The sequence below is a fragment of the Brassica napus genome, chromosome A1 (genome assembly GCF_020379485.1).
Source record: "Brassica napus cultivar Da-Ae chromosome A1, Da-Ae, whole genome shotgun sequence".
Taxonomy (NCBI): Eukaryota; Viridiplantae; Streptophyta; class Magnoliopsida; order Brassicales; family Brassicaceae; genus Brassica; species Brassica napus.
Genome location: NC_063434.1, coordinates 2681175 through 2708908, shown reverse-complemented (window position 1 = coordinate 2708908; position 27734 = coordinate 2681175). Strand labels below are relative to the sequence as shown.

Sequence of the window (27734 nt, the reverse complement as noted above, 5' to 3'; positions counted from 1 at the left end):
GAGTTCGTGTATAAATATACTAAAATTCATATCCCAAAAGGCAAAAACTTTATGGTTCAAACAGAAAATAGGAGCGAAAACAAAAAAAAATATTGAATTTTTAACTTCACAATACCTAAGACAGTGTATACAAGGGAGGAAATCAAATTCAAACGCTACGGATTCTATATTTCTACATCAGCCTGCATTTGGGGTCGCTCTCCTGATCTCCTCAAATCGCCGGCTAGGGTTTTCCTTTTCTCAGATCTCCGGCGGTTATTCTTCTTCTTCTTCTTCTTCATCCGCTTCATGGACTCAGATTCCTCTAGATCGCGGATTGACCAGGTCCGTATTCTCTTTGATTGTCGATGTTGTAGTTCTCTTCTTCTTCCTCTTTTTTTACTCCGTTTTACTCGTGTGTAAGCTCGCGCTTGCTGCGACATCTTAAAGTTTCTCACGACTTCGAGAATTCGTGTTTAGAATCTGACCTTTATCGATGCAAAAGGGATGAACTTTATAGAGTGTTTGATTCATTCGATTGTTTTGAGAAGACCCATGCGTTGAATCGACAACACATTTTTGCTGAATCCCATAATTTGATTTTCTTTTTTTCACTATGAACAGTGAAGTTAGTTATGGATTTTCCATAAATTAGATTAAAAAGAATTGATTTTTGGACTTTTTCTTCGATCAAACTATGAACAGTGAAGTTAGTTATGATGATGGATGAGAGTTTTGTGATATTGAAGCTAATGTGTGTGTTTCTTATGTTGCTTGTTACTGTACTTCTAGTTCTATGTTTCGAAGAAGAGGAAACACCTCTCACCAAATTTAAAGTCTGGGAGAAACGAGAAAAATGTGAAGGTGACTGGTGAAAGATCTCCTGGAGACAAAGGCACTTTGGACAGTTACTTGAAACCATCCCTGGATGACAAGAGCACTTCCAATAGTGTGTTGCAGGCAAGGCAGGAAGCGTTTACAAAAAAATTGGATCTGGAGGTTTCTCGTCCCCCTTATGCTGTTGAAAGTATACATCCAGGCCTGCCTAAACCTGTAATTGCTGAAAGTTCTAGAGGAGATGAAGGGTGTTTGAACCGGGGAGAATCTCGAGTCTTGCATAAAGAAGGTGTTGCTACAGCCGAGAATCATGCACCAGATGTTTCGCTCTGTGCCAACCAGAAAGATAATTCAGAATTAAGAGACTTTGCTACTGGTTTCTTGTCCTTGTATTGTAGGTAATATATGCTTTGATTGTGTCTATTATGTCCGAATAAATTGTTTTGAGATTTAGAGGGCTTTGTAAATTGTGCTTGTGTGGCTTTTGCAGTGAAGTGCGGTCTGTTGTTGGCTCACCTACACGTCAGAAGGCAAACGAATTGAAGCGTTGCGGCAGTTCATCGTTACTTGCTCAAGATATGCAAATTTCTCACAAGAGGCGTTGTGATTCCGAATATATACCATCACTAGATGAACCTGCATATCCTCTCGGTAGTAAGCATGATTCAATTGCTAGAATTGTTGGTAAAAGAGATACATCTGTTCCAGACCCTAAGAAGAAGGTATAAATGGAACTAACAGTTATGGTTACTTGTCTTCCTGCTAAAACTGATTCATTTTAGATTATTTGATGCCTCTGCTCTAATATATTCACAGGTTCCAAGTAATGAATCTGTGGAAATTCCAATGGGCCTGAGGAAGTGTACTAAGGTACCAGAATCATCTGCTCTTCTAACTGAATGCCGCACGCCTGGATCAGCCGTTAAATCATGTCATGTTGGAACCCCTAAGTCAGGAAGTGGTAGCTCAATTTTCTCTCCTGGAGATTCTTTCTGGAATGAAGCAATTCAATTTGCTGATGGTTTGTCAGTGCCAACTCAGAACTCTGGTTCTGTAGAAGCTAAAGACAGAGACAATGAAGATAACTGCAGTGACAACTTAAAGAGAAGTTTAGATTTAGATGAAAGCAGAGTAAAGGATAAAGATGCCACTGGCTATTCAAAGGTCGCGGAGAAGCATGGGAGAGATTTCAATAAAGAAGTATCTCCGCTTCCTGTCAAAAACCTGGAACTTTTGTTTCAAGATAGAAAAGCAAATGGAAGCACCAGAGAGCAATGTGCTTCATTTGATCAAAATAACATTACTCGAGGAAGCTGTGGGATCTCTCAATCTGCTTTGGTTGATAATAGAGGATGTGGAAGTCTTGATGTTGCAAATAATGGTCCGGCAAATAAAAATTTGGTAGGCAGGATGTATCCAGAACCTGAAGAAAATAAAGTTGCACTGTGCGAGGGCAACCATAGTGCAAGGTCTGTCCCAGCGATAAGCAACATGAGGAAATCAGCTGATTCTAGTGAATCCGAAGAAAGTCAGACTCCTTCAAGCTCTCTTCATAATAAAGATGGTTTAAGTCTTAGCACCTGGCTTCCCTCAGAAGTTTGCAGCGTATACAATAAGAAAGGGATATCTAAACTCTATCCATGGCAGGTACATAATTATTAGTTGCTGTGTGTATTGTTATTTGTCAACTATATTTAATTTACAGTTGATCAATATTTTCAGTGTCCCTACTCCTATAGATAGATAGATGTGTATATGCTTCTCCATTGCAGTGTAGTAAGTGTAAAGTAGTTCAGAGCCCGTAACTAGTATTTGTCATCCAAAATTAATCGGCTCTTGTTGCGTTCTTCCTTTCATGGCAGTTATTATATCATTTATGGAGTGTTTTTTCTTTTCATGCGGTATATGTTGTTTATCTTTTTTGTTTTATATGTTTCATGGGTTTGTGCGGAAAACTGATTAGCAATTTTTATTCTCGACTCTGTTCTTAGTTTTTGTATATATACTAGTTTCTGCCACTTATTGTAGAATGATCTTTTTCAACATTCTGAAACACAGTTATAGCTTCTTAGGGGGGTATCGTATCTGAAAGAACTTCCTATTCTGTCTATATTGCCTGTTTTTGTGTATGTTATTGCTTCTGATGTGTTTCACTAGCTGAATACAGATTGTTATAAAATTTTCTAGGTCGAGTGTCTTCAGGTAGATGGTGTTTTACAGAAAAGGAATCTGGTCTACTGTGCTTCTACAAGGTATCTTCATGGTTTGCCATGAATCTGCCAATTAAAAGTTTACTTCTTTTCATACATTATCGATCTCACTAACAGGCGTCTATCTGACAAGAATTTATGCTCAATTTCAAAACCATGCTATTTGTGCAGTGCTGGTAAAAGTTTTGTTGCAGAGGTCTTGATGCTGCGCCGGGTCATAACAACTGGAAAAATGGCACTGCTTGTGCTACCTTATGTATCCATTTGCGTTGAGAAGGTTTCTTTTATTAGTCTCTCCCAGCATCCTACACGTTTTATAATATTGCTTTCTTTTAATTTAGCCATATAACATTTGGATGCAGGCGGAACACCTTGAGGTCCTTCTTGAACCACTTGGTAAGCATGTTCGTAGTTACTATGGAAATCAAGGCGGTGGAACTCTTCCTAAAGGCACTTCTGTGGCGGTCTGCACGATTGAGAAGGCAAACTCTTTGATAAATCGCTTGCTTGAAGAGGGTCGTTTGTCTGAACTTGGGATAATTGTTATAGATGAGCTGCACATGGTACGGTTTTCACATATCTCCTCTAAATAGATCACGGACAAGCTTACAACCGTCTGACACTATCTTTATTTTCTTCGTACTCTACCGTCGCATATTTAATAATGAATGCATTAAAGGAACCTGTTGCGCATGGTTTATACAGGTGGGTGACCAACATAGGGGTTATCTTTTGGAACTTATGCTGACGAAACTTCGTTATGCTGCCGGTGAGGGCAGTTCCGAGTCAAGTAGTGGTGAGAGTTCAGGGAGTAGCAGTGGAAAGAATGATCCTGCCCATGGCCTACAAATTGTGGGTATGAGTGCTACAATGCCGAATGTCGGAGCAGTTGCTGACTGGCTTCAAGTAAGATAAAAATCACTATTTTATATATATATATATATATATATATACACACATGTGTATATTAAGATCATTCAGTTGCATGATACTTCTCTCTAGCCATATAGGTATATACATGTGTGTATTAAGATCACTCAGTTGCATGACACTTCTCTCTAGACATATAGGTGTGTAGACCTCCATGTCTAAGGAAATATAAGAATATGATATGAAATTGCACAGAATACTGTTCGTGATTGTTAATAATTGTTACGTTTTCTGTAAAATGAAGACCTGTGTATATCTAGATCTCTTAAATGGATGATAGTTTTCTGTAGTTATTTTCGGAAGATAGAACTCTGTAAATTATTGTGGCCTTTCTAATCAGAAAACTTATTGTGGTTTTACATGTTGAAAGGCAGCTTTATATCAGACCGAGTTTCGACCAGTTCCGCTAGAGGAGTATATTAAAGTTGGTGACATCATCTATAATAAAAAGATGGAAGTTGTGAGGACTTTACCAAAAGCTGCTAATATGGGAGGAAAAGACCCAGACCATATCATTGAGCTTTGTAACGAGGTAATGGCGTTTGCGAGTTAAGGTCTTGATTAATTACTTTCCTTTTCTGTAGGTTTTTTATTAGACATGTACTCAATTTTGTTTCAAGAACGAAAACTCAGATGTTATATCACAATCCAGATTGTTCAAGAGGGGAATTCAGTGCTAATATTTTGCTCAAGTCGAAAAGGATGTGAATCAACTGCTAAGCATATTGCAAAGCTCATTAAAAAAGTGCTTATAGACGTAGATGGTGAAAATAGCGAGTTTATGGATATCACATCTGCTATTGATGCCTTGCGAAGGTCTCCGTCTGGAGTAGATCCTGTGCTAGAAGAAACTCTACCCTCTGGGGTTGCCTACCACCATGCTGGTCTTACAGTATGTATACACAATCCATTCACCATAAATGTTTTCTTGACCTGGCTATACTTGATAACGAATATGTGATTCTTTTGCTATTTACATGTGAGATGGTGAATATTACGTAAAGTGAATATCTTCATGTACTAGCACTAAATAGACAAATTTATTTGTATTTCAGGTAGAAGAAAGAGAGATAGTTGAGACCTGTTACCGGAAGGGTCTTGTACGTGTCTTAACAGCTACATCCACTCTGGCGGCGGGGGTTAACTTGCCTGCAAGGAGAGTCATTTTTCGGCAACCAATGATTGGCCGTGATTTTCTTGATGGAACAAGGTACAAGCAAATGTCTGGTCGGGCTGGGCGGACTGGGATTGATACAAAAGGAGAAAGTGTATGCCTTTAATTTCTTTATAAATAATGATGTTATAATTTACATTTCAGTTCCTCGTAGTGAAATTCCCAAAAAAAATTATGTTCTAGTTTGGAGTGGTCAATGGTCTAGGCTTTTGATTCTTGTTTTAAATTTTTACTTGTTTCCAGGTTTTGATTTGCAAACCTGGAGAACTCAAGCGAATAATGACTCTTCTAAATGAGAGCTGCCCACCCTTGGAGTCTTGTTTATCTGAAGACAAGAATGGAATGACTCATGCAATATTAGAAGTTGTTGCAGGTGGAATTGTTCAGACTGCCAAAGATATACACCGCTACGTTAGGTGTACTCTTCTGAATTCTACAAAACCCTTTCAAGATGTGGTCAAATCAGCTCAGGATTCCCTTCGGTGGCTGTGTCACAGAAAATTTCTTGAGTGGAATGAAGAGACAAAGTTATACACTACAACACCCCTTGGACGTGGATCTTTTGGCAGTTCACTCTGCCCAGAGGAGTCGCTTGTAATTTAATCTGACATTCTATAATTGATAATGCATTTATATAGTATTAAGTAAGCATGCTTGACGTGTATGTTCTTGGTGTTGCTGCAGATAGTACTGGATGATCTTCTAAGATCACGTGAAGGACTAGTTATGGCTTCTGATTTGCATTTGGTCTACTTAGTCACACCAATTAATGTTGGTGTTGAACCAAACTGGGAATTGTATTATGAACGGTTTATGGAACTGTCTCCTTTAGAACAGGTAAGCTTGTACTCTCTGGTAATATATGGCATTATTATGCAGTATTTTTCGAATGGCACTACGCCTTGTTATAATTACACAAGATATTTGTACGCTGATGCTGTTACTTTATCTCACAATTTTCAGTCTGTTGGCAATAGAGTTGGAGTGGTCGAACCTTTTCTGATGCGCATGGCACATGGTGCAACAGTGCGAACTCTAAACAAACCACAAGATGTAAAGAAGAATATGCGTGGAGAATATGGCAATCGGCATGGTTCAGCTAGCAGTAAGATGCTTTCAGATGAACAGATGCTTCGAGTGTGCAAACGATTTTTTGTTGCCCTCATCTTGTCAAAATTAGTTCAGGTGGCTCCCCTACTGCCTCTTTCTTTCTTGTCTTTGCTAAGCTTCTTATTTTGGTTCATATATATAAACCCGTTGCAGCTTGCACGATCACGTACACTCCAAGATATTCTCTTAAACTGTTTCTTTTTAAACTATGAAATGCAGGAAGCTTCTGTATCTGAGGTTTGTGAAGCCTTTAAAGTGGCTAGAGGTATGGTTCAAGCGCTACAGGAGAACGCTGGAAGGTTTTGTTCCATGGTTTCGGTGTTCTGTGAGAGGCTCGGATGGCATGATCTGGAAGGCTTAGTTGCCAAACTTCAGAACCGTGTATCATTTGGTGTTAGGGCTGAAATTGTTGAACTTACTAGCATTCCATATATAAAGGTACTTGCAACTTTCAGAAACTTGTAGCTACGATATGAGGAGTGCTGTTGACAAAGATGGCTTTTGGTGTTGAATAAATAGGGTTCAAGAGCAAGAGCATTGTACAAAGCTGGTTTGCGTACATCTCAGGCGATAGCAGAAGCATCCATCCCTGAAATTGTCAAAGCTCTCTTTGAATCTTCAGCGTGGGCAACAGAAGGTAATTCAATTTTATTCAGACAGTTTAGATTGATGTTTTGTTACCTCATTGAGGTGTCTCTCCAGCTTATATAAGGAATGATAAGTTGGCCATTTGTTGAAAAAAATATTCTATCCCCTTTCATCTAATGTGCTCGAGTTGATATGGTGTACAAGGTACTGGACAGAGAAGGATACAGTTGGGATTAGCCAAGAAAATTAAGAATGGGGCGCGCAAAATTGTTCTTGAAAAAGCAGAAGAAGCGAGGGCTGCTGCATTCTCTGCCTTTAAATCGCTTGGTCTGGATGTTCATGACCTGTCTAATCCATTGCCGTTGGCTCCTGCTAGGAGTCCCAATGAACAAGTAACTATTGAAAGAGATATTTACGGAAGCTCTGTTGCTCCCAATGTACTACAACATGTTCCAGGACAATCAAGCATGGAGGGGAACATGGAACGTGGAAATTTTGACGCGGATAATCACAGAGAAAAGCCAATGGAAGTATCAGGTGCTGCCTTAGGAGTTTCATCAGAAGTTAACTTGAGCGATCCACTTCCTGATTTTCAACTTATAGGAACTACAGTTGGCACTGATGGGCTCAATGCTGTTAGTATTCTTTCTAGTGATGACAGAGATATCAGAAACGAGGATAATGCTGAGCAGCAGTTGACGAGGAATGCCGATATTCCTCTTAGTAATAAGGATAATGCAGGTGAAAAGGGTCCAATAACTGCAGGAAATATTCGTGGCGGATTTGACTCTTTCCTGGAACTCTGGGACTCTGCTGGGGAATTTTTCTTTGATATCCACTTTAATAAACTACAAGGCTTGAATTCCCGCATCTCTTATGAGATACATGGAATTGCGATCTGCTGGGATAGCTCTCCTGTATACTATGTCAATCTTAACAAGGACCTTCTCAGCCTGGAATGTGCAGAAAAGCTTTCCAAGGATGCTGCTATTGGCAAGAAAGAGGTTTTGGGTACCCACAACGTGTTTGATGTTATAAAATCTCGGTGGAACCGAATCAGTAAAATAATGGGGAATGAAAAGACGAGAAAGTTCGCGTGGAATTTGAAAGTGCAGATTCAAGTGCTCAAGAGTCCTGCCATTTCAATCCAAAGATGCACTCGCTTGAATCTTGAAGAAGGGATCAGGGATTTTGAGTTGGTGGATGGGTCTTGGTTAATGATGCCTTCGCTTCGCATAAGCCACACCATTGACATGAGCATCGTGACGTGGATTCTTTGGCCAGATGAGGAAAGACACTCAAATCCAAACATAGATAAGGTGATTCCAGACTTAATATATATCATGTCTCTCCTGATGACGGTGTTCTATCTTTCATTCTTTTGTTGGTTACTCTATCATCACACACAGATTTAGCTCATACCTATTTAGTATATTTGTTCATTAAAAGTTTCTAAAACTGTTATAGGAGGTAAAGAAAAGACTATCGCCAGAGGCAGCTGAAGCTGCAAATCGCAGTGGCCGGTGGAGGAATCAGATACGAAGGGTTGCCCACAATGGTTGCTGCAGACGGGTTGCTCAAACGCGAGCCCTTTGTTTAGCTCTTTGGAAGATCCTTGTTTCCGAAGAACTTCTTGAAGCACTCACAACCACTGAAATGCCGCTGGTATATCTCTTCACTGCTTTTATTAAAAATGTCTTACTCTGCTAAGTTAGTTGTTATTGCGGCAGCATAATGCATTCAATCTGTGTTTCAGGTCAATGTCCTTGCAGACATGGAGCTGTGGGGTATAGGCGTCGATATAGAAGGATGCCTTAGGGCACGGAATATATTGCGGGATAAGCTGCGGTCCCTTGAGAAGAAAGCATTTGAATTAGCTGGCATGGCATTTTCATTGCACAACCCAGCTGATATTTCAAATGTGCTGTTTAAACAGTTGAAGTTGCCCATACCGGAAACCCAAAATAAAGGGAAACTTCATCCAAGTACTGATAAGCAGTGCTTGGATCTTTTAAGGTATTGCAAATGGATAATTGCTTTTGCTTACAATATTTTCTTTTTTCATCACGAAGGATAACATACCTTTTGAGGTACTTTCCTGTTTAATATAGAACATGTGCTTACTTGGGAATATGATTTTGTCCCAGGAATGAGCATCCTATTGTCCCAATTATCAAAGAGCACCGGACGTTGGCAAAGCTCTTAAATTGTACACTTGGATCAATTTGTTCACTTGCCAAACTACGCTTGAGCACGCAAAGGTACACTTTGCATGGCCACTGGCTTCAAACATCAACAGCAACTGGGCGGCTTTCCATTGAGGAGCCAAATCTCCAAGTATGACTTCTACTATGTTTCCTTTTTCATTCCATCGTGTATCCAAAAATCAATGGCCATGTTACTTTTCTGCAGTCTGTTGAGCATGAAGTAGAGTTCATACTTGACAAAAATGGAAAGGAAGTTAATTCAGATGCTGTTAGCTACAAAGTCAATGCACGTGATTTCTTTGTTCCTACTCAGGTAACTTCCGTGTAATTTCTAAAACCTTTGTGTCTTGGTATTCAAGGCTACAAGACAAAGCATATTTCCCCAAAAAAAAAAGAGTTGTGCAATTGAAAGCATTTATTTCCTCCAAAAAGACTGAATATGATATCTATTTTATTTTTTTACCACAGGAAAATTGGTTACTCTTGACGGCAGATTATTCTCAGATAGAGCTGCGACTTATGGCACATTTTTCTAGAGATCCCTCGTTGATTGCACAGCTTAGTCAGCCAGAAGGTGATGTCTTTACGATGATATCTGCCAAATGGACTGGGAAGAACGAGGATTCTGTTAGTCCGCATGATAGAGATCAGACGAAAAGATTGATCTATGGAATTCTTTATGGAATGGGTGCAAACAGGCTTGCCGAACAGCTTGAGTGCAGCTCAGATGAAGCCAAGGAGAAAATCAGAAGCTTTAAAAGTTCTTTCCCTGCGGTCACCTCTTGGCTTAACGAGACAGTTTCATTTTGCCAAGAAAAAGGGTGAGGATGTTTTACTTATCTTCATCAATGCTTATTATACTTAAACTGCTGCTATATTTCATCTCCCTCGGCTTTGCTTCACAGGCTGGTCAACGAATTGATCAGCTTCATGTGAAGACCTTAGGTCTAGCATTTGTGTTGAGAGTTTTAAAATCTCCTTGAGGTTCTTTTCCTCCAGTTTTCAGTGTTTTGATAGAGTACATGTTCAGCTTCTCCAAGTCTAGTTCCTTCTATGTTTTGGTTTGAATATAGTCTATGTGTTCCTTTAATTGGGTTGCTTCTTTATGAGCTATGATTACAATCTACAAACATCTTTTGATATGCAGATACATTCAGACTCTCAAGGGAAGAAGACGCTTCTTGTCCAAAATTAAATTTGGGAATGCCAAAGAGAAAGCTAAGGCTCAAAGACAAGCTGTAAATTCCGTGTGCCAGGTCCGACCTTGTTTCTTACTTTCCTTTTCCCTTACACTTCATGTTATGCTGTGACGTTTAATAAGACTTTACCAGATCTATCTATTTAGTATAAAAATGTATGATCTTCCCTTTTTGGTCTTTGGCTGTTGGTGACAGTTATAAGAAGTCTCATTTCCTTCAAAGTGAATTCTCTTAAAATGGATTCCTGAACATTTACCTGATTGTGGTTTTTATTCAGGGATCTGCTGCTGATATAATCAAGATTGCGATGATAAACATATACTCTGCAATTTCTGAGGATATTGATACAGCAGCATCTAGTTCTTCAACTAGGTTTCACGTGTTGAAGGGACGGTGCCGGATTCTTCTACAGGTGAGAGTTGTCCACCCTTTTTACTGCTTGAGTTATTTCCATAGTTTCAGTTTTTATACTTTCTCCTGCAAGTTAATATTTTTTCATATTGTCTAAATAGCTCATTAAAGTTTGACATTATGGTGCAGGTACATGATGAACTTGTGCTGGAAGTTGATCCTTCTTACGCAAAAGAAGCTGCGATGTTGCTACAATCCAGCATGGAAAATGCGGTTTCACTTCTCGGTATGTTCCTCATGTACCATACTCTTTTTTATGCGATGTATATATATGTAATGTTGAGTTGATTGGTTGTGTTGTGTCCTTTCAGTCCCTCTACATGTGAAACTAAAGGTTGGGAAAACATGGGGTTCTTTAGAGCCGCTGCAGGCTGATTAAGACATCAACAAAATCTCAGTTGTCTTTAAATTTCAATTTGAGAGCTTCAGATTGTTTGAGCAAGTATGTTCCCTCATCCACGGCTTGACTAAAGGCGATGCTCTGTTTCAATCTTCCTTGTGCTTGAAGATGGAAGTGGAGAGGAAAGGACCATTCCAAAGGGAAATTTCGTATGCTAGTGTTCAGAATGCTCTCCTTATCAGATTCAAAGAGACTGTAAAGTTACAACAATTAGCAGATAGTTTTACTTAGACAGTGACTTTTAACATGACCAAGATCATATGGAAAGATTAGGACAAGTAATTTCTCTTTTTGACTGTAAATAATGTCATTGCTCCAAAAGAGTAAATATAATTGTTGATTATGCTCTGTGATTTAATTTAGTATGCTTCAGATAGATGTAATTAATGTACATTAACACATTTTGTTTATTTAATTTAGTGGGCTTTAGATTCTGTGGACTGTGTCCGCCACTTAATAGAACAAACCGTCGTTTTCAACGGGCACAAGACTCGTCCCGTGAACCTCTAAACCCGTCTTATTCTCACAGTTGAAAATTGTTATCATTGAGATTCGTTAGTGGGGGCAATTATGGGCCAATTGTCAACAAAAAAAATATCCACAGAAAGTTGGAATCTATCTTTTCCACTTCTAAGAAAAAAAAACTGGAAACATGTAAAATAAGCTGATAAATCGAGCACAATAGATAAGTTTGTATAATTGACAATAGGTAGTGGGTTTGCTCAAGAGCGGCGATGCTAACCATAGTGATTTGCTCCGCTGTCTAATGTGTTATTGAAAAATAAAAAATTAATCCTACTATATAAAAGGGACTAAATTCAAGGCTTTTGAGACTATCCACCTCAGCCAAAATATTCTCATCCAAAAAGAATTAAAAATAAATGTCATTTAGAAGATAATTAACTAATATAAAACTTTTGATATTTCTAAAAAATTCAAATTTGTAACTGCTAATTTATTAATAGAATCATATATCTATATTGAATTATGTTCTATTTTTAATCGTTACTTTAAAAGTAAATAAATTATTAATTTATAATATATATATAGTTTATAACTTTATATTGTAGTTATAAATAAAGAGAAAATAACCGGGAAAGGTGAAGAAGCTCATATAAAATTATGTAATTAAAATGGTAAAATGGTGAATATGATGAAGTGAATCTAAGAAAATTTGTTGTACAAATTATGGTGCTTTCTTCGTCCACTATAATGATTTAAAATAATATATATTCATATAAATAAGTCAATATTTGTTGTTTTTTTTGTAAGATATTAAGATTATCATTTTCTGAAAGGTTACACTGATCCAAAGAGATTAGTTTGTGGAGCTAACCAAACGAGGATTATAGTGTTTACTTTGGAAAAAGTAATAGGTTGAACGATAGATGGCGTGCGTGTTTTTTCACATGGAAATCTGCACATATATTAAAATTGTAAGATTTGAATCATAGAGAAAATATAGTGTATATGACTGAAGTTGATTCATTCCGAAACTAAAGATGGCTAAAATTCTTCTTTGTCAAAATGCATAGATGTGAATCTTATATGAATAGAGTTCTCAATTGCTTATAGCAGTGTAATAAATTCCGTGTGTAAAAGAAAAAAAATATTATATAAGTGAAAACAAAAATTATGATTTTTTTCTTGTGCCTATAGGCTCTTCGCAATTTGAAGAAGAAAGAACATATTGTGTGAAAATCTTTGGCTCGGTCAAATTTTATCGAGTTGTTTATAAAACTGTTGTTATATGATTCATGTAAATTTTCAGTGTTGATTTAAAAGCCCAAGAAAACCCATCTACACTGACTTTTTGATTTTTTTCTGTGATTTAAATTTAAAAAAGATAAAACTTTCGATAAGTTATGTAAACCCAGAACAAGTATTTAACTTTAGAAAGCATTTACATGTTTCAAACTTATAATATATACATATATAATGTTTAAAATTATGTATATAAAACCTGTATAAAATGTGCTTAAATATGTTTCTCTTCTTTAATGTGTTAATTGTACTATATATAACATTATTTTAAAATTTCAAAAATTTTATGTCACATACAAAAACCATCAATAAAAAATATAATTCTCCATCTACAACCAGAAAAAAGAAAAACTATAAACATATAAATTTAAATTAAGAAAAACTAACATTGGAAAAACAAAAAATTAATGTAAAAGAAACAAACCGACAAATAATATTATAAATAAAATAAATTTATAAGACACAATCTGCGCGAAGCGCGGAAAAAATCTCTAGTATAAGATAATAAGTTAAGCATTAAAAGATGCTAATAATCACCGGAAACAGAGTTGAGATGAGAAAAAAAAGCTGAATCACATTCTGAGCTGCAGAAGCTAACACTGCTCTACACGACAAAACCTTGTGACAATATGCTCAAAACCTCACCTGCTTCTTCCCTCCCTTAGATAAAGCGACAACTCCTCACCAACCCCTTGTTTCACTCCCTAAAACGACTCCGTTTTTGTCATGTCGCTCTCTCCTTCCGCCTCGCCGGCTCCGGCGGATTCTCCTCCTGCCACGTCATCACCTCCAGCTCCTCCTTTGTCTCCTCTTCCCTCGCCATTGGCTTCTCCTCCTCCGTTGGCTCCACCACCGTCTATCTTACCTCCCACAGCTTCCCCGCCACCACCGTCTCCTCCGTTAGAAGCTCCACCGTCTCCTCCGTTGGAAACTCCACCGGTTCCTGCGGAGGAACCACCACCGTCTCCTCCAGAGGAACCCCCACCTTCTCCTCCGTCTCCTTCCGGTTCACCGCCATTGCCATTCCTTCCCGCCAAACCGTCTCCGCCGCCTTCTCCACTTCCTTCTGAAACACTACCGCCGCCGGTAAAAACGTTTACACCACCACCTCCTTCACTACCATCAGAATCACCCCCGCCGGTGGATACAGCTTCTCCACCACCGCCGTCTCCTCCTCGCCGCCGTGGCCCTAAGCCTTCACTTCCTCCTCCTCCAAAGCCTTCTCCGAGCACTCCATCTCTCCCAGAAACTTCCCCACCACCTAAACCACCACTCTCAGCATCACCATTCCCGTCTTCATCCACTCCGGCGCCGAAGAACTCGCCGGCAGCAACAACTCTTCCTTTCTTCGGCCCAGTAGGCCCACCAGATGGGACTATAGCAACACCTATTGGGCCCATTATAGAGCCCAAAACAACTCCCGCCGAAACAATCTCCCCGGGAACAGCACAGCCACTTGTACCAAAGAGTCTCCCTGAGACGACGCCGTATCACAGATCCTCCGCAGGATTCTTATTCGGCGGTGTGATCGTTGGAGCTCTTCTGCTTGTTCTCTTGGGCCTCCTCTATGTCTTCTACAGAGCTACCAGAAACAACAGCTCTCGTCATGGCCAATCAAAAACTCCACCAAAAGGTAATGCATTTCCATAAAAATTCAAACTTTATGGTCTGATGCAAAATAAAAACTTAACCTTTATGGCTACAATGTGATGATCATACATAAAAGTTGAACCTTTTCGTCTCATACTGTAAATAAATTAAAAACTTTTTTACATTTTCAACACATTATTTAATGGGGTTATTTGTGAAATACTCAAAAAAAGGATAATTAGATTTTTACTGAGAGGTTAGTTAAATAGTGAATTTGTAGATTTTTTATGTATAATAATAATGGGATAAATTTCCCTTATTTAATACTAGTAAATTGTAAATATTTATAATATAGTTGTGTTTTATTGAAATTTTATTGATTTACAGGTTATGAAAAATAATTAATTACAAAAGATAAGACGTTAATAATCTAAATTTAATATTTTTCTTAATATGAGTAAAAATTCTAAAAATTACATTTCAAGTATATAGTAACAATTATGCTTTTGTTTCTTTGTTTGGATCAGTTCAACATCAACGAGGTGGTAATGTGGAACCAGACCAGACCAATGTTATCACTATACCACCACCTAACTATTCATCCAGCGTAAGCTATGGTACCAAGGAGAGCAATGCTGTTGCAATGAACGTTACAATATCATCAGGAACGTTCACATACGAAGAGCTACTAGAGGCAACGGGTGGATTCTCAGAGGCCAACCTCTTGGGAGAAGGAGGGTTCGGCTACGTTCACAAAGGAGTGCTGAGAAACGGGAGAGAAGTTGCGGTGAAGCAGCTGAAGATTGGGAGCAATCAAGGTGAAAGAGAGTTCCAAGCTGAGGTTGACACTATCAGTAGAGTTCATCATAAGCACCTCGTCTCGTTGGTTGGTTACTGCATTAACGGAGATAAAAGACTGTTGATCTACGAGTTTGTTCCTAAAGATACTTTGGAGTTCCACTTGCATGGTAAACAAATGTTACATGATTTTTTTTTTTTTGTTTTGTGTGTGTTTATATTCCTTTTTTTAAAGACATTTTGTTTTGAGTGTTGTAGGGAACAGTGGAAGTGTGTTGGAGTGGGGAATGAGGCTGAGGATTGCTGTAGGAGCAGCCAAAGGATTAGCTTATCTTCATGAGGATTGTGAGTCTTTTTTGTTTTTGTTTTCAAATACTTGTATTGATTTGATTTTTCTTGTGATTGAACTTGCAGGCAGTCCAACTATAATTCACCGTGATATTAAAGCAGCTAATATCCTTCTAGATTCCAAATATGAAGCAAAGGTGATTTGTTGTTCTATTTAACAAAACTACATTGTAGCTTAAAGTTCATACCATTTGAGTTTCTTGTTCTGTTTTTGCTTTGTGTCTTTTCAGGTCTCTGACTTTGGGCTAGCCAAGTTCTTTTCAGACACCAATTCATCAGTCACTCATATCTCTACTCGAGTGGTAGGAACTTTCGGGTAAAAACACCAGCCATGTTTCAAGCTTTCTTCATTCTTGATTCTTGGTGAAAAGATAAATTAATCACTAGAGTGTCTTGTGTTGCACCCGTATGGTGTGTGTTTAAACAGATACATGGCTCCAGAATATGCGTCTAGTGGTAAAGTAACTGATAAATCAGATGTATACTCCTTTGGGGTCGTGCTTCTAGAACTCATCACTGGACGTCCACCAATCTTCGCCAAAGATCCTACCAGAAACCTGAGTTTAGTTGACTGGGTAAGTGACCATGATGATGATCTCCATCAGGTCTTCATTCTTTTAATAACTATTTTTGATATCTCCTCAGGCGAGGCCATTGCTTGCAAAAGCTATCTCTGGAGAAAGTTTTGACCTTCTTGTAGACCCTAGACTGGATAAGAACTACGATACAACTCAAATGGCAGACATGGCTGCTTGTGCTGCTTCTTGCATACGCCAATCAGCTTGGCTACGACCCCGAATGAGCCAGGTTTGTTGTCACTAAACATCATATTCATGAGGACGTGACAAGTCCCTCTATCCAAACTGAACAAGCCTAAAACTTGAATTAGGTAATCCGTGCTCTTGAAGGCGAGGTGGCCCTAAGAAACGTGGAAGAGACGTACAGCTCTTCTGAAAACCCTCTACCGTATGGAACAAGTAAGAGGAGATTCAACACTGATTCAAGCAATGGTTCCACTTCAGAGTATGGAATCAATCCTTCTCAGTCAAGCAGTGAACAACATCAGTTTACAGGTCCTTAAGGGTAATAAGTTTCACCACAACTATTGAGCCTATTGGCATGAGTAGCCTACTTCATTCATTTGTAGCTATTTGATTGACATCGGTGAAGGGTTCCAAAGAACACTGCTTGTGTACTAGCTTTCACCGTGAACTGTCTATAAATATGTTGGAATCTTGATTATTTATTTTTCTTGAACAACGTGTAAGTCCCACTCTTTGCAACACCTCATCATTCTTTTTTCATCATCTTTTATTGACAAAAAGGGATATAAACGATGGTTCAATTATTTTCGTAAACGTATAAACAATTAGTTGTACATCACAGAAACAATGTGAAAAATAAACAACTGAATATTTCACGAAGAAATTTACTAAAAAATAAATATTGATCCCGTGGAATTAGTTAACTCTACAAGTTGAATTGTACAAAGTATATGTTTCTAAAGATAGTATTATCTATTTTTACTGTGTGTGTTTTAAGTATATTTATTACGAATGTGTTTAGGTAGAAAACAACAAAAGAGAGACAGAAGTTAAAGTGTTCTGCAAGTAAAAGATTGTTTATACCATTTCTATATTTATTCTTTAACCATGAGATCTGCTACCTGGTGTATAGTTGTTTGTGTTCTCATCTTTCTAGTAATTAGTGATGGTAAAAAAGATAAAGGTATACTATATTCATTTCCTTTCGATAATGTTTTTGTCACAAGTCGCAAATGTTGCACGGCAATTTGTTTTATCTAGATATTTTTAACCACCAGTTAACATTCTTTTTTTCTTCTGTGGTTGATGTCAAATTCTTAAAAGACTTTGTTCCAGAAAAATTTTGTCCGAGATTAGAAGATATCGAAGGAAACTGCAAAGATGATGGACTGAAAGTGTGTGCAAAGTTTATGACGACAACTTATAAGATTAATTATTTTAATTGCACATGTGACAACATCCACATGTTACGTAAGATCAAGCGTTACTGCTATTGTCAGTCACTATGTGCAGACCAACCTCCACCTTCACCGATCCAGCCTCATTGAATAACATCTCTTAAGTCCTTACTAATAACAAAAGAGAAGTTGTGAGAGTTTGTAGTGTGGGGATCACACACAAATAAGTTTTGTTAGTCACCAATCTTTCTTTTGTAATAAAGTCATGAGGATATTTTATAACTAGTATGAGTTTCTCAATCAATCTATTTTCAAGATTTTGTAGAATTCCAGATTTTAAATTTTGCCACAATATATGTTTAAACTGTTAATACTCTATATAAATTAATAATTTTTAGAACTATAATATTTAAAAATTATAGAACCATTAATTTATGAATAGCATGAAAATCAAGATTAGTTTGTTAGTATGAATAAAAATTTAAACTAATAAAAATAATTAATTTTATTATAAATTGGCTAAATAATAATGTGTAACAAATTATTTACCAAATAAAACTCAGATGGCAGACATGGCTGCTTGCATACGCCAATCAGATTGGTTTCGCCCCCGAACGAGCCAGGTTTGTCTCTCCTTTTTCTAATCCAAAACATCATATCATATTCATGACAACGTGAGGAGTCCCTATATCCACACTGAACAAACCTAAAACTTGAATAGGTAATCCGTGCTCTTGAAGGCGAGGTGACCCGTGACCATAAGAAACGTGGAAGGGAGTGGCCGAACGTATAGCTCTTCTGAAAACCCCAGTGACAACCCTCTAATGTATGGAACAAGTAAGAGGAGGTTCAACACGGATTCTAAACTTTCAAAGTATGGAATCAATCCTTCTCAGTCGAGCAGTGAACAATATCAGTTTACAGGTCCTAAAGTGTAATAAGTTTCACCACAACAACTGGGCCTGTTGGCATGATTAGTCTACTTCATTCATTTGTACCAATCTGATTGACATCTATGAAGGGGTTCCAAAGAATACTGCTTGTGTTCTAGCTTTCACCGTGAACTATATAAATATATGCGCGCTGCAATCTTGATTATATATTTTCTTGACCATTTGTGTAAGTCCCACTCTTTGCAACCCTCATCATCCTTTTTGATCATTTTTTATTGACAAAGGGTTATTAACGATGTTTCAATTATTATTTTAAACGTATATATATACCATGGTACATGCACAGAAAAAATGTGAAAATAAACAATTGAATTTTCCAAGAAGAAATTAACTAAAAATAAAGATTGATCCGTGGAATTAGTTATCAAACACGTTAAATTAAAAAAATATATATATGTTTCTAAAGATAGTATTATCTATTTTTAATGTGTGTTTTAAGTATATTTAGTACGAGCTAGTGTGTTTACGTAGAAAACAAATACTTTCACGAGAGAACACACAAGTTATAGTATCTCTACCTTTAGGCATGAGATTTGCTACTTGGTGTATAGTTTCTTGTCTTCTCATCTTACTGGTAATAACTGATGGTAAAGGACCTAAAGGTATACTCTATTTCATTTCTAATCAAGTTTTTGTCACAAGTTGCAAAATGTTGCGCTCCAAACTTTTTAACCACCAGTTAACATTTGTTTAATGTGTGTATTGTTGATATAAAATTATTGAAGAGGTTGATCCAGATAAGTTTTTTTTTTTGTTGAAGTTGATCCAAATAGTTTGTGTCCAAGAATAGAAGATATCGAAGGAAACTGCAAAGATGATGGACTGAAAGCGTGTGAGAAGTATATGTCGACAACTTATAACCGTAACTATTTTAATTGCACATGTGACAACGTCTACATGATACATAAGATCAAGCGTTACTGCCGATGTAATTCAATATGTCCAGACGCTCCACCTCCACCGATCCAGCCTCGTTAAATAACATCTCACTGGTCCTTACTGATAACAAAAGAGAAGTTGTTAGTGTTTGTAGTGTGGAGATCACACACGAATAGGTTTTGTTAGTCACCAATCTTTCTTCTGTAATAAAGTCAGAGGCGTGCCTACAGTGTATTGAAAAAGGCATTCGCCTTAGGCCCCCGAATAATATTACGTTTTTAGGGCCCCAAAATTTAAAATAATTTCTAGTTTAGTTGGTTAAATTTATTTCTAAAAAAAACTTTCCATAAGAATCGAATAACTCAATTTTTAAATCCATATATTTTTTTCTTATAGGACATAACATAGCATATTTACGTAATAAACTTATTTTTGTAAGTGTTAAACTTATGTATTTCGTGAAGGTGATATATCGTATTAGAAATTTTTTTTTTTATAGTTGTATATAATTTTTTTTTTTAAACTTGCCTTAGGTCCATAAAACCTTTCGCACGGCACTGAATAAAGTCATGAGTTGATATTTTATAACTAGTATGAGTTTCTCGATCAATATATCTATTTTTAGATATCCATATTTATTTTATTTCCACCAGATGTTTATACTGTTAATACTCTATAAATTAATAATAATATCAGTCAAGCAGTTAACAACATCAGTTTACAGGTCCTAAAAGTGTAATAAGTTTCACCACAACTACCGGTCCTATTGGCATGATTAAAGTATGATTAATTGGGGTTCTTAGGGTGAAGTTCTTAGCGCAATATAAGAAATCGTCTCTTAACTTTTAACTAAAAAAACTAAGAACTGGCTTTTAAATAAGATATTTAACAACCGATTCTTAGCTTTTTTAGTTAAAAATTAAGAGACAGTTTCTTATATTCCGCTAAGAACAATACCCTAAAAACCTGATATTAATCATGCTTTTAGTCTACTTCACTCATTTGCTTGTGTTCTAGCATATATTTATAGTTCACGGTGAAAGCTAGAACACAAGCAGTGTTCTTTGGAACCCCTTCATGATTGACATCGATCTGTACGTGAAGGGGTTCCAAAGAACACTGCTTGTGTTCTAGCTTTCACCGTGAACTATAAATATATGCGTAATCTTGATTATATATTTTCTTGAACATTTGTGTACGTCCCACTCTTTGCAACACCTCATCATTCTTTTTGATCATCTTTTATTGACAAAGGGTTATAAATGATGTTTCAATTATTATTTTAAACGTATATACAATGGTACATATATACACAGAAAAAATGTGAAAATAAACACTTGAATTTTCTAAGAAGAAATTAACTAAAAATAAAGATTGATCCCGTGGAATTAGTTATCCAACACGTTGAATTACACGAAGTATACGTTTCTAAACATAGTATTATCTATTTTTAATGTGTGTTTAAGTTTATTTGTTACGAGTGTGTTTAGGTAGATTACAATTACTTTCACGAGAGAACACACAAGTTTTATAGTATCTCTATCTTTAACCATGAGATCTGCTACTTGGTGTATAGTTTCTTGTCTTCTCATCTTTCTCGTAATAACTGATGGTAAAGGACCTAAAGGTATAGCTCTATTCATTTCCTTTCGATAATGTGTTTGTCACAAATCGCAAAATGTTGCACTCCAATTTTTTTAATCTAAATATCTTTAACCACCAGCTAACATTTTTTTTGAGGTGTGGTTGATATAAAATTATTGAAGAGGTTGATCCAGATAAGTTTTTTTTTTGGTTGAAGTTGATCCAGATAATATATGTCCAAGAATAGAAGATATCGAAGGAAACTGCAAAGTTGATGGACCGAAAGCTTGTGAGAAGTATATGTCGACAACTTATAACGGTACCTATTTTAATTGCACATGTGACAACGTCTACATGTTACGTAAGATCAAGCGTTATTGCCGATGTGACGAAAAATGTCAAGACGCTCCACCTCCATCGATCCAGACTCGTTAAATAACATCTCATTAGTCCTCACTAATAACAAAAGAGAGAAGTTGTGAGAGTTTGTAGTACTGTGGAGATCACACACGAATAGGTTTTGTTAGTCACCAAATCTTTCTTTTGTAATAAAGTCATGAGTTGATATTTTATAACTAGTATGAGTTTCTCAATCAATCTATTTTCTAGATTTTGTAGAAATCCAGATTTTAAATTTTGTCACAAGATGTTTATACTGTTAATAGTTTATACTCTACAAATTAATAATTTTAAGAAGTATAAATATTTAAAAAAATATAGAACTATTAATTTATGTTTATTTAAATAGCATCAAATTAAAAAAACAAAATTAGTTTGTTAGTATGACTTAAAATTTAAACTTATAATTAAAATATAATAACAAAATTTTAATTAATGTTTATTGAAAATATAATAAACTGTAACAAGTTATTTAAAAAAAAATCACCGAATAAGAATTAACATATACCAATTATTTTTTACAGCATAAATACAATTTTATTACTTTATTAAATAATATATGATAATTAGCCACCTTGATTTAGTTAATATCAATGATATCATATAGTTGGTAATATTTCTAATGAGATATAAAAATTGAATTGGACCAACATGTTTTTCAATTTCAATGTGAAGCTGACACGTATGACTAATTAACTACCTAATTGATTGACACATAAGCAAGTGATTTTTTTTAGTTATTGCAAAATTGAGCTCACATCTTTTCAAATGTTTCTCAATTAATATATAAGGGATGCAACATAAATAAAAAAATTGTTGATTAAATTATCTTATACTTTGAGTCAGCCTAATTTAATTCATAGCAATTTTATTGTATAATAATTGTTGAACATGAAAAAAGAATTGCATGCCTGTTGGAATTTACTATAAAAAAATTGATACTCGAATCAGTTAGCTCAGCACGTTGAATTTTTACAAAGTATATGTTTCTAAAGATAGAATTATCTATTTTTAATGTGTGTTTTAAGTTTATATATTACGAGTGTGTTTACAAAGTAAACAAATACTTGTCACGAAAAAAAACAAGTTATAGTATTCTGCAAGGAACATTGTTTAACCATGAGATCTGCTATGTGGTTTATAAGTTTCTGTGTTCTTATCATTCTCGTAATGAGTGATGGTAAAGGAGCAAAAGGTATTATTCATTTCCTTTCGATATTTGCCTAATGCAAAACATTGATTGTCACTAATCGCAAATGTTGCACTCGGGCCAAATCAACGCACAACCCGATAAAACATTAGTATTGGCATCCAAATTTTTTAATTTTTCTTAAGATATGCTTCAATTTCTCAAAATTGTAGATCCGGCTTGCACTGCAATTGTTTATGTAGACAGTGCCAGCTCTTACCATTTGTACAAGGCACATTTGCACAGTATCCACCAAATATTAAAATAAATTCAGTTAGAATTTATGGTCTAATTTTGTAGAATTAGGGTCCTATTTTACAAATTATTTTTATTGCTCTTGAAAAGTTAGAACTTGCACAAGGTCCAAAAAAAATTAAGCCGGACCTGTATGTAGATATCTTCAACTACAAGCTAATGGTTTTTTTTTTGCTGTGTTGTTGATGTATAACATAATGGAAGAGAGTGATCCAAATCAGTTGTGTCCAAGAATAGAAGATATCGAAGGAAACTGCAAAGTTGATGGACCGAAAGTGTGCATGAATTATATGGCGGAAACTTATAAGGAAAAGTATATTAACTGCACATGTGATAATATCATCATGTTACATAAGATCAAGCGTTATTGCAAATGTAACATACGATGTGTAGATCTTCTACCTTCAGGTCGTTAAATAATGTACATCACCTTACTAATAAAAAAATAGAGAATTGTGAGTGTTTGTAGTTTTGAGATGACACACAGGATAATATTATTTCATTTTTTAAAATTATACTATACGTAGATGCAAAAAAAAAAGAAGTTATACTATATTTTGACTCGCGTTTCAAAAATGCGGATGATTTTCCGGTTAAAAATATTTGATATAAATTAGTATGTTAGTTTTGTTGCACCTATTATGTTACAGAATTGTATTATACAAAAAATGAAATTATTTTTATTTAGTTATTGATGTAATTATATTTGTTATTCATTTATTAATTTTTTTAAAAAAAAATTTCATATGGTGTGATCACACTTAGCACATCTATTGTTTTAAAATAAATTATTTTGAAATTAGATGAAAACAATATTTTTGTATCAAGTTCAGATTCATGGTCGAACCGGTAAACACGATGACTTCTACATAAAGCATGAAAACTTCAAAACTCTGCAATCAAATGTGACCCGATATTGGTTGACCTAGTAATAAAAAAAAAACTTCAATAGTATTTTAAGAGATGTACACTAACATGTTGGAATTATGATATTTTGATAAAATAACAGAAATATTAATTTATGATCTCTTTTTCTCAAAATAGCATTAAATGTTTAAACTAGATTATTGGTATAAAACATCATAAACAAACAGTTCAGCTAATAATAAAATTAGAAAATCACTAAAAATATAAATAAAAACCTTTTTTATTGAAAGTTTACAATACAGTATAATTTGCAACTATTATAAAATATCACCAATTACAAAAAGAAATAGACACAAAACCCAAATACAAATTTTTAAAAATATATATGTATATATAATATTTTGTGATATTAAGAGCAACATATATAATAATATATAATATTGTAAAAAAAAATATCATCTTAAATTAGGGAAAAAAAGAATTGCATGATATTTTTTTTTGTCTCTGAGTAATTTTATTAAAGTGTTCAAGTCAACCGACTTGTGATGGAAAAACAAACAAGTTCAGAACAGAGTACATAACGATAAAAACATCAGTAGATGCCTTATGATAAAAGAAAAATCATCCTAAAGAGGATAAAAAGAAGGGTCTGCCCCAACCTCCTTACACCATGAGCCTGCATGGGATAGAGATGTATATTAAGCCTGAGAATTTCTCATAGCTTGTGACCTGAGAGATGACGAAAGCCACATAGTACCACCACTTGCTAGATAAGATTGATAATAGCAATCCTCGGTAGCACTTGACGCAATTCCAGTAGTGATTATATTGATCTCACTGGAAACCAAAAACACTTAACATAGATCAAAATTGTTCATTGATCGCAAGATTTTTGAATACCAAGTGAAAGGTTGGAAAAACCAGAAGCTCGGGAAGAGCTTCCCACATAGTGGCAGATGATATTCAATGATCACTCTTGAAACCCGGAAGTCGTGAAGCACCTCCTACAAATCGATTTCTCATGAATGCTGAACTTAAGGGATGAATGAAAATCTATGAATTAGAACCCTAAGAACTGAAACTCTGCTTTTATCTACAGTAGTAGCTTGAGAAGAGTGCAGCATGATCCAAAGTCCAACTCCAAGTGATGAATCCCTAACTCTTTGCAGAAACGTCGCTCTCCAATAACATGACTAGAAACACTTTATCCGACAACCTAAACTTTGGAGGAGGCAGAACAACTCAAAGAGACTCTCCACCAAACAATCTCCCCAAAAAAAAAAAAAAAAAAATTGCATGATATTTATCCAACTAATTTAACGGATGGCATAGGGTTGTGAGATTATTCCAGGGTTAAATTTCCGGTTGTAAATCATACTGGGGCAAATCAGTTAACTATAGTAAGAGTGTAGGTCATTCCGCAATATAAAGTTGATGAAATAGAGGGCTCAAATGCAAAATAAAATAGAATTATAGACACAAAAATTCGAACCGAAGCTGTCTCTCATTAAAACCCTAATACCCTGCTTGCTTCTCTGCCTCTCTCCGTCTCTCTCGAACACCATCACTGAACCAAGAATGTCGATTCCTTGTCTAACCGAAGAGACAGCCAAATCAGTGCTACGCCAGGTTCTAAGATCTCTTCTTCTTCACGTTATTATTATTATTATCTATGGCTTTCTCTAGTTTTTTTTATTTGATTATGTTTTGGTATCGATTTGTGTAGGTGGAGTTTTACTTCAGTGATAGTAATCTTCCCATCGATGATTTCCTCAAGAAGACTGTTAGAGAGAGTGATGATGGACGTAAGTTTCTTTACCTGTTGTGTTTTTTGTTTTTGTTTGTTATTGGTCAAGTGTTGTTGATGTTTGGTTTTTTTGGTGAATAGTGGTTAGTTTGGGGCTGATATGCTCCTTCAGTAAGATGAGAGCTTATTTGAAGCTGGGTGATTCCAAAGGAGATGAGGTTCCTGAAGATACCATCAAAGCTGTTGCTGATACTCTTCGTACCTCTTCTGCCCTCAAGGTTTCTGAAGATGGTAAGCTCATGGTTTAATCTTTGTGTTAGAGTTTTGAAGTATAGGTTAAGTGTTTAGCTACATTGATACCTGTCTTTTGCATTCAAATTCACGAGCTTTCTTAATTATACAGTTTATTGTTCACTTTTGAATTTGATTACACAGGGAAGAAGGTGGGTAGGAGTACAGAGTTGTTGAAGCTAGAAGATTTGATTGAACAGCTTAACGCTAGAACTGTAGCTGCTTCACCGTTCTCGTATGATGTTAAAAGGGAAGACGTGGAAGCCTTTTTCAGTCAGTACGGAAAGGTAAATGCACAGCATCATTAGTCAGTTTTAATCTTTGGAGAATAGTTAAGAGTAATTGATTATACAAGTGTATGTGTTTTTTTTTCTGCAGGTTAATAGTGTGAGGATGCCTCGTCATGTAGCAGAGACGAGAGTGTTTTGTGGTGTTGCCTTGGTTGAGTTCCCTACTGAAGAGGATGCGCAGAATGTTATGAAGCAAAGTTTGGTTTTTGCTGGTCTCGAGTTGGAGATGAAACCAAAGTAATCCTCTTTACTGACTCTTTCTCACTTCATAAGGTTTTCTTTCAGGATGCTTTTACTTAAAAAGTTTTTTTTTGTGTCTTTCAGGAAAGAGTTCGATGATGATAGGGAGAAAGATGAAGAAAAGTTTGCTAACTACCGTCCTCAAAAGGCTTCTGCGAATCAGAAGAACGGCTCTGAGAATAGGAACGGTTCTGAATCCGAGGCAAAGTATGTGTTGGTCTACTGCTATTAATTTTCTTGACCTTTTGATTAATGTTCTGACTTTGGTTGTTTTGTATTATTGTAGCTATCCCAAAGGTTTGATCATTTCATTCACTCTAAAGCGCTCAGCTGAAGAAGGTGCTACAGAGAAGAGTTCTGAGGAGTCAGCTGATAAGAAAATGGATGAGAGTGAATCAAAGACGGAAGATAATCCTGCTGAGGATAAAGAGAACACTGATCAGGCACAGGGACAAGGCACAGAGGGCGAAGACGATGACGATGAGTCTTCTGATTCTCCAGCTAAAAACGGAGAGAAAGAAGAAAAGGGTGGTGCTCTAGCTACTCATAAAGACAACAAAGATGTTGTCTTGCGTGAAGATCTCAAGGCCGTGTTTGGAAAATTCGGTGAAGTCAAGGTACCATAACATCCTCTGCTAATACATCTTTTGTTCCATTTTATTTTGTAGTTTTATTACTCATTGTTTTTTTACTTTTCACTGTGAAGTTTGTAGATTTCAAGATGGGATCTGAGACGGGTTACCTAAGGTTTGATGAGCCAGAAGCATCCCAGAAAGCACGTGCTGCAGCTGTATTGGCCAAAGAAGGTGGACTAGCCGTGAAGAACTTTATCGCTGTCCTGGAACCTCTTACCGGTAAAAACACTTTTTTTTAACTTCCATATATATCTTTTACTTATACTTGTTCTACTTGAGTTAAATTGGTATATTGGTTGTGTCAGGCGAAGCTGAAAAGGAGTACTGGGGTCTTCTCCGCAGCAAAGATCGGTTTGACAAGGGTGGCCGTGGAGGAAGGTGAGTACATGCTTTAGTAATTTAAATATGTTAGGTTTGGTTTTCTGAAGACTAGGTCCTAACAACAATGAAACATAGTATGCTAAAGCATTAATTTTCAGCTTAAGTTTGTTTTGTTAGAAACTTGTCTGAGACATTTTGGTTTGTGGTCTATGCAGGGGAGGGAAACGAGGAGGAGGGAGGTTCGGGAGAAAGAGGGGATCTGATTCCCCGGGTGGTCGCTGGAACAAATCTCAGAAGGTGGAAGCATGATGATGACACACTTTCTTTCTACTCTCGTTTTCTCTTTTATAGCTCGTGACTTGTTGCTTCTGCTTTAATCTATAATGTAACTTCACAGTCGAAACCTTTTATCATCTACTGGTGACTTTGTTGTGATGCTATATCAACTATAAAATCAGCAATCAAGTTTTGTAGTAATTGCTTCTTAGCAAATTCTTGCTAAGATCATATTTGGTTTCGTTTTTATATATTTGGAAAGTAGTTTAGCAGTATTTTCCCTTGCTATTGTCTCTCTCCTATTATAGATCTGTCTTAATT

At 36.1% G+C, this 27734-nt stretch overlaps 3 protein-coding genes and 1 long non-coding RNA gene across 5 annotated transcripts; all 4 read left to right on the top strand.

Moving 5' to 3' along the window:
- Positions 1 to 22: 22 nt before the first annotated feature.
- On the top strand, positions 23 to 11479 carry LOC106441079 (helicase and polymerase-containing protein TEBICHI). Its single transcript, XM_048780044.1, has 26 exons — positions 23 to 324; positions 772 to 1214; positions 1307 to 1538; positions 1633 to 2463; positions 3004 to 3068; positions 3198 to 3303; positions 3389 to 3589; positions 3732 to 3932; positions 4327 to 4488; positions 4609 to 4848; positions 5012 to 5224; positions 5374 to 5724; positions 5815 to 5967; positions 6094 to 6315; positions 6460 to 6678; positions 6760 to 6877; positions 7033 to 8147; positions 8296 to 8493; positions 8585 to 8844; positions 8976 to 9165; positions 9241 to 9348; positions 9504 to 9856; positions 10183 to 10291; positions 10512 to 10646; positions 10775 to 10871; positions 10957 to 11479. The coding sequence occupies exons 1-26, from the start codon at positions 289 to 291 to the stop codon at positions 11022 to 11024; spliced, it is 6426 nt and encodes a 2141-aa protein (XP_048636001.1). The 5' UTR covers positions 23 to 288; the 3' UTR covers positions 11025 to 11479.
- A 1843-nt stretch (positions 11480 to 13322) lies between these two features.
- LOC106366278 (proline-rich receptor-like protein kinase PERK14) lies at positions 13323 to 16852 on the top strand. 2 transcript variants are annotated; one of them, XM_013805897.3, is made up of 8 exons: positions 13324 to 14442; positions 14927 to 15367; positions 15456 to 15542; positions 15612 to 15682; positions 15776 to 15861; positions 15973 to 16120; positions 16191 to 16352; positions 16435 to 16852. In XM_013805897.3, exons 1-8 carry the CDS (start codon positions 13536 to 13538, stop codon positions 16624 to 16626), a joined length of 2094 nt encoding a protein of 697 aa, XP_013661351.2. In that variant the 5' UTR covers positions 13324 to 13535; the 3' UTR covers positions 16627 to 16852. The 2 variants fall into 2 exon arrangements, with proteins under 2 accessions (XP_048635998.1, XP_013661351.2); XM_048780041.1 differs by having other exon boundaries at positions 13323 to 14442; positions 15456 to 15682.
- A 3551-nt stretch (positions 16853 to 20403) lies between these two features.
- LOC111204067 lies at positions 20404 to 23262 on the top strand. The gene is made up of 3 exons (XR_007339588.1): positions 20404 to 20946; positions 21121 to 22497; positions 22951 to 23262. It is a non-coding gene; the product is annotated as an uncharacterized LOC111204067 (long non-coding RNA).
- A 1805-nt stretch (positions 23263 to 25067) lies between these two features.
- LOC106441077 (la protein 1-like) lies at positions 25068 to 27614 on the top strand. The gene is made up of 10 exons (XM_013882857.3): positions 25068 to 25242; positions 25340 to 25418; positions 25502 to 25651; positions 25796 to 25938; positions 26030 to 26178; positions 26266 to 26388; positions 26468 to 26798; positions 26888 to 27035; positions 27122 to 27194; positions 27353 to 27614. The coding sequence occupies exons 1-10, from the start codon at positions 25192 to 25194 to the stop codon at positions 27444 to 27446; spliced, it is 1341 nt and encodes a 446-aa protein (XP_013738311.2). The 5' UTR covers positions 25068 to 25191; the 3' UTR covers positions 27447 to 27614.
- Positions 27615 to 27734: the final 120 nt, after the last annotated feature.